A 7,384-nucleotide genomic window follows, 5' to 3' on the forward strand; every position below is an offset into this window, starting at 1 on the left:
TTAGATGTAGGATGGGTTGTGCCATACAATCTAGACTTGATAATGAGATATGATGCACACATCAATGTGGAAATCTGCAACTGTAGGGGTATGACTATTAAATATTTGTTCAAGTACATCCACAAAGGTAAGGACATGATAACTGCAATTGTTGCAGTATTTCCACCTGGTGACAAAAATTCAGGCAACCAGGGTGCAAATGACAAAAATCCAAACAACAATGGTGTTGTGGAAGAAATACAAAAGACAAGTAAGGACGAGGTCAATACATATCTCGAGGGCCGATACCTATCAGGATGTGAATGTATATGGAGGACACTTGGTTTTGAAATTCATTACCGAAATCCAAGTGTGGAGAGGTTGCCATTACATCTCGAAGGGGAACAGTTGGTGTACCACAACGATACCGATGATTTGAGAGACATTCTAGACAAGGAAGATCCGGATGCATCAAAATTCATTCAATAGATACAAGCTAATAGAGATCATGAAGATGCAATACAATGGACATACGTAAAGTTTCCTAAGCATTGGAGATGGGACCAAGCGGAAAAAACATGGAAAGTAAGGCAAGGGGCTTCAAGATTGGGCGTATCTACTATGTGCATCCAACAACCGGTGAGAAATACTACCTGCGTATTTTATTGAATGTGCAAAAAGGTTGCAAAAACTATAATGATATTAAAACAGTGGGTGGAACGATTCATCTTACATTCAAAGCCGCCTGTTTGGCACTAGGATTGTTGGAAGATGATGGTGAATGGCACAGAGCCATTCAGGAAGCAGCAGAAACACATACAGGCAAGAGGTTACGTGAATTGTTTGTTATAATCTTACTGAACTGCAAAGTAACATAACCCAAAAAACTATGGCATGATAATTGGGATCTTTTAGCAGAAGACATCAAGTACGAACAAATAAAGTTTTACGGAGATTCAGCACGAACCCTAGCCAATGAAGTCTTGAAAAACTATACGCTACAGGAAATTGAGAAGATTTTCTGGAAACATAATCGAACTTTAAGGGAGGATGAATTTTCGGGTATACCATACCCAGACATGTCTGAATTAGACATTCCTAAAAACACCCTTATTCATGAAGAACTAAACTATGACAGAGATATTCTACTGACAAAGGCAGAGGATTTGAAGAACGGATTAAACATAAAACAAGTATTGGCGTTTAACGAGATTTCAAGGTCAGTAGAACAGAATGATGGTCGTCTGTTTTTTGTCTATGGAAGTGGTGGAACAGGTAAGACATACCTCTGGAGTACCCTTATTGCTTCCCTTCGGTCACAGGGTAAAATTGTTCTAGCAGTTGCTTCTTCTGGAATAGCATCACTGCTATTACCAGGTGGTCATACAACTCATTCAAGGTTCAAGATTCCATTGAAGCTGAATGAAACATCCTGCTGCAATCTATTTAAAAAAACAGATCTAGCTGAGTTATTGTGCAAAGTAGATTTGATTATATGGGATGAAGCACCAATGATGCACAGGAATGCACTTGAAGAAGTTCAAAGAGCTCTTGATGATTTAATGATGGAAGCGAATAACGATAAGAAGTTATTATTCAGGAAAAAACACTGGTGTTAGGGGGTGATTTCCAAAAAATTCTACCAGTTATTGAGGAAGGAACAAGAGAAGACATAGTAAATGCTTCTATAAGAAAATCAAAATTTTGGAAATACTTCACTGTTTTCGAACTTACAGAGAATATGAGATTATCCACCGGAGATACATCCCAGGAAAAAAAGGATGAAATAGAGGAATTCGAAAAATGGATTCTTGATATTGGAAATGGTAAAGCACCGTCAATCAATTTGGATGAATCCGAAGACAAAGATTGGATAATATACCATCAGATTTACTGATTGACTGTAAAGAAAATCACATTCAGAAAATAGTAGAGACCATGTATCCAGACTTTTTGAAAAGAATGCTTGAAAAGGAGTACCTTGCTGAACGAAGTATACTGACGCCCACGAATGAATATTTTCACAAGATAAATTCACATGTCTTATCATCTGTGCCAGGTAAATAATGTTCCTATTTAACTCATCAGATCAATCTACTGTTATATCTGAACTTGATATATATCATTATTCATATATTGTGTCGTGTATGCCAGGAAAAGAATATACATATTTAAGTGCGGATTCAATCGGACCAGAGTCATCAGAATATCACTCATGTGTTGTTTTCTACGACAGAGAATTCCTCAACAAGCATGAGGAATCTGGAATGGCAAGCCACAAGTTAACTCTAAAGGTTGGAGTACTAATTATGCTTCTGCGTAATCTTAGCAACACGGATGGACTATGCAATGGCACAAGGTTAATTGTGACCCGGTTAGGAGATACAGTGATTGAAGCTGAAATACTCACAGGTCCAGGTTGTGGAAATAGGGTTTTCATGCCACGAATACTTATGACTACACCTGAGACAAGTTTACCCTTTATTTTACACAGAAGGCAATTTCCAGTAAGAATTTGCTATGCCATGACAATAAATAAAAGTCAGGGGCAAAGCCTACCAAATGTGGGAGTTTACTTGGAAGAACCTGTTTTCTCCAATGACCAGCTTTATGTAGCCATTTCAAGAACCACTAGAAGACAAGGCTTGAAAATATTGATCAAGAAGAATGGGAAAGAAACAGACGGGTATACACAAAATATTGTGTTTGAAGAGATATTTCAAAATCTCTTGAATTAGTTACTTCATCTGATTTACTTCCTAAACATTGTTTATTGATTGGCTGGTGTTATTTTTTTGATTTTGTTTAATATTTCAAAATCTCTTGAATTAGTTACTTCATCTGATTTACTTCCTGAACATTGTTCATTGATTAGCTGGTGTTATGTTTTGATTTTGTTTAATATTTTGGGTATAAATAACAAATTAGCTCAATTTATTTAAGACTATTGTCAATCACAAATTCATAATATAACACCAGAAAACTGCTTAACAAGGTCATAATCTGAGATATTGCATTTCTTAGAAAAGATAAGCATGGTTGTCTAAATTTAGACTTCCAAACATAACATATTACTCTTCCCAACTGATTCTGAATTTTAACAGATCAGCTAATCAATATATTTGCTATTATATGGATTTTAATATGATAAGTATGCATTTAAATATGATAATTATATATTTAAGATAACTACAGGTATAATAGGTATATATTTATGATATTTACAAATATAATAGGTATATTTTTAATCATGTAAACCCTACAAAAAAAACTATATAAACATCTTATTCAGCAACAATTAAACCTCTTCTACAAGGTATATAGATTTAACAAAACCTCTTCTAAAAGGTATCATTCTTTGTCTCTGTGTTTTGTGTTATTCTTTTTTCCTCTTATATGGTATAACAGTTCAATAGTTCATGCAGGTACAATAGAACACAGATAATACTGATGGAGGAGAACAGGGAAAGAAACGTACCAGCACTGCAATTTAAGGAGGCTATTCCCGAAGAAGGGATGAAGGACGAAAACACCACTAATGGCATGAATGGCATCGACAAAAAATTATTGCTAGGGATGAGTCCTACCAGAATATGTTACTGAGACAGTTTCCAGATCGGAAGACCTGTAAAAAAAGGAAAATTGATGATGAAGACAATGAAGCAGACTTATTCTATCAAAAATGGTCCAAAGCCACCATCCCTGAAGAGAAGACCAAGGTTATCATTAAAACAATGCAGCATTATGGACAAAAGATGATGCCTTGGATGGTTGAAATCAGGCAAGCTTACAAATCACAGCAAGGTGCAGATAGAGATCAACATGCCTTTCTGAAAGCAAGCTCAGATGCAATGGAATCAATGGAGGAATTGGACTACCCTGAAAATGCCTTGATATTATAGATTTAGATTTGTTTCAGATTTATCTATGTTCTTTTATCATTCCTTTAAATTATTCAACCATATGTTAAATTTTTTTTCTAGAATTCCATATTTATGATCCACAAATAATGCCATGATATCTACAGATTGATTATAAGTTTAAAATTCCAAAGATAAAACATGATAGATTATAAGTTTAAAATTTATTCAATTCTACAGGTTTATAATAAAATCTAAGACAATTATACATTGCTAAAATCGATTAGAAAATTGTAATGCATACCTGATTATCAATTAAAGAATGGATCCAATTCTTAAATCCAGGATTCGTCATTTCCAGCAACGATTCCATTAATCGATTAATCTGAAACCCCAAACTCAAATCCTGTCGACGGATTCAGTTATTCACAATTGAATAAGAAAATAACAGTCATAGATTATAACGAAATTAGGTCTAACATTTTTACAAATGCTTTTTAAGAACAAATCTAAAACATTCGTAAAGTCAACTAAGATATTGTAATGGCTACCTGATTATACAAAAGACTGAATCCAATTCTTCATTCAGATCCCGCGCTATCGACAGATTCAGTTGTCCACTCAATCTTCATTTTCAGAAATGAAAGATGCCTTATTCTATCGAAGGGGTTTATTTTATCGAAGTAGGAACCAGTACCGGCAAAAGCCTATTCTATTTACTGAACCTGTATCCATTCCCTACCCGTAAACGAATACCGAAAAACATAGTCCATTTTACAAGCCTGTATCCATTCCCTACACGTAGGAGAGGCCAATAATTAAATCTATTCCATAGGACCATTTTCAACCCATGATAATATGTTAAAACCCTAATTTTATATCACTTCGAAAAACTATATATTTCTGATGGCTTCTCAACTGAGTCGACGTATATCAAAAAAGAACTCATAACAAGTCCTTTGCGCATGTATTTCAGAGGTACGACAATAACTTATTTATTTTTATCGATTTTTTTGGTTTAAGAATTTTAATCTATTTAGCATGTTAATGTGAATTACTTTGTGATTTGAACCCAAAATATTCAATAGATGAGCGTGCTCCAATCCGTGTATTTGCTATTTAACATATCCAATCCAGGTATTCATTTCATGAATCCTCAAATAGATAAGAAAGAAGAAAGTGAACAACTTCTTTGTTGTTTTTTTTCTTATAGTCGTGAGTAACATCTAAGTTTTATGCAGAAATAAGCATAAAATATGGTTAGACAACAAGAATATGCGATCATAAACACAGTCGATGTAGCTTTTTTCCGTATGCTACGGATTTTCTTAACACTTTGGAGTTCGAAAATTTCCCGCAACATCTTATTAGACTCGAAACAGGCATGATAATAATTATTATTTGAAGATTGTCCAACAAAGTGCCCAACAGAAGCACACTTCTGGTGACTCGATTGTCTTTGAAATATATTGAAGCTAGGATACTAACCGGAGAAGATGCTGGTGAAAGTATTTTCATACCGAGGATTGTATTCAAGATATACTATCATGTAATGGGTTTTACGAACATTATTTATCGAAAGCAGTTTCCAATACTTTAAGCCTAATAGGGTAGAAAAAATATTTTTGATTAGAGATTCATTAGTTATTATCAAATAAATTTGATCATCAATTCCATTTTTACATTGTTCATGTAATCTTGAAATTTGTCAATATTCTGTGTATGAAAGTACTAAATTTGCTTATACATATCTTCCATTGACAATCTAATTAAAACACCAGATCTAATTATTAGGGTTTATCCTGAATGATTTTAACCAAAAACCAAAAATTCATCATTTGGAGGCAACACAGGAACTAGGTCATCTTGTTTCCCTGAGTATAAATGTGCAAAGGAAAAGGGTCGTGATAAAGGGCAAGGAAAAGGGCCAGTTTTTTCACATTTTGATATAATAAGTTTATATATCAGGGGAGAAAACAAAATATGATAATACACCCAACATAAACCCTGATAATACACCCAACATATTAACATCAAATATAGAAGTTTTGTCAAAAAATAAATAAATGATAAGTACATATTTTATTAATCAAAATAGATTTGTGATAATCTAAATATGCTTATTCTTTGGTCTTTTATTGTTATCCTATTTTGGTAAAAAATATTGTCGTACTTAGAAAATCACTGAGATTTGTATGAAGAAACTAAAATGTTAGGGTTTGGTTGTCACAAAACTTGGAATACACGTTAGGGTTAGCTTGACCTGTATAGCTTTAAAAGACTATATAAATAGGAAATATAGGCTCAGGAATCATATGCAAAAGTTCTTTCTCATATTGTGCAGCATACGGTGAGTGGTTATCTTTCATTGAATTTTAATAGCATATAATAACATCTCACATGATATGTATTTAATCTTTCTTGCAGTTTTTTTGACCACAGGTATGGCAGAAAACCTATTTGTCAGAGATGTTTTACAAACCATTAATGGAGAAACCCAAGCAGTGATTACTAATCTAACAAAGTTCCATTATTTTTTCTCAACTAAAAATGAGTTTCTCAATGCAGTAATCGCAGCTTCATATTCAAAGAAATAAGTTCAGCAAAAATTATGTCGCCCATACACCTATTATGGTTCTTCAGGATGATCATATCGATGAAATAAATAGACGCATGACATCCCTTTTTCGAGGAGAAGAACGTCAGTATCTAAGTAAGGATTATATATCTTTTGCTACTGAGAATTACACCGAAGCAAAGCAGCTGTATCCTACCGAATTTCTGAACAAGGTGGAAATTGCATACATGCCAAAACATGAGCTATGACTGAAAATTGGATTACCAATTACTCTTTTGAGATGCCTAGACGAGAGAAAAGGTATCATTACTGGCACAAGATTAATTATAACGCAATTGCTAGAACATGAAATTATTGCTGAAGTGCTAACATGACCTGCAGTCGGGAAGTAGCTATAGGTAAGCATGTGATGAAATCAACAAATGCAATACCACTCACTAGATGTCAGTTTCCAGTAAAAATAGCAATTGCAATGCACATGGACAGAAGCAGAGGACAAAGCTTACACAATGCTGGATTCTACTTCAAGTCAGGATTGTTTGATGAAGATAACAATCTTGCATACATTGGCATTTCAAATAAAGGCAAGGGAGCATCAAAAACAAAGATTACCATCATCAAGAAGAATGACTTACCAGATGGTTATACCAAGACTACTGTGCATCAGCACATTCCTGACAATTCCAGCTCTATTGACCGTATGATCCTCCAAATCTAATGACTCACCAGATGGTTATATGGAGTTTCTATGGGGTACTTATCTCAAATTTTCTTAGAAAAAGATTCGTTTGTTTTTTGGTTACTTAGCTGTTTAGGTATTTCCTCATTTGTTTTGTTTGTCTCTTATTTCAACAATTTCTAATAAGAAATTTGATCTCTTTAGATTTTTTTAAAAATCTCCAAATACATAGATACAATATGGAATCCATCTTTTCAAATAAAAACAAGGTTTTAAATCAATCAACAC

At 33.8% G+C, this 7,384-nt stretch overlaps 2 protein-coding genes across 2 annotated transcripts; both read left to right on the forward strand.

Moving 5' to 3' along the window:
- The first annotated feature begins 557 nt into the window (after positions 1–557).
- On the forward strand, positions 558–1,598 carry LOC113328003. The gene is made up of 2 exons (XM_026575103.1): positions 558–801; positions 895–1,598. Exons 1-2 carry the CDS (start codon positions 558–560, stop codon positions 1,596–1,598), a joined length of 948 nt encoding a protein of 315 aa, XP_026430888.1.
- A 319-nt stretch (positions 1,599–1,917) lies between these two features.
- LOC113328004 (ATP-dependent DNA helicase PIF1-like) lies at positions 1,918–3,881 on the forward strand. The gene is made up of 3 exons (XM_026575104.1): positions 1,918–2,038; positions 2,134–2,665; positions 3,554–3,881. The coding sequence occupies exons 1-3, from the start codon at positions 1,918–1,920 to the stop codon at positions 3,879–3,881; spliced, it is 981 nt and encodes a 326-aa protein (XP_026430889.1).
- The last annotated feature ends 3,503 nt before the right edge of the window (positions 3,882–7,384 follow it).

This window comes from Papaver somniferum, unplaced genomic scaffold (genome assembly GCF_003573695.1).
Source record: "Papaver somniferum cultivar HN1 unplaced genomic scaffold, ASM357369v1 unplaced-scaffold_107, whole genome shotgun sequence".
Lineage (NCBI taxonomy): Eukaryota > Viridiplantae > Streptophyta > Magnoliopsida > Ranunculales > Papaveraceae > Papaver > Papaver somniferum.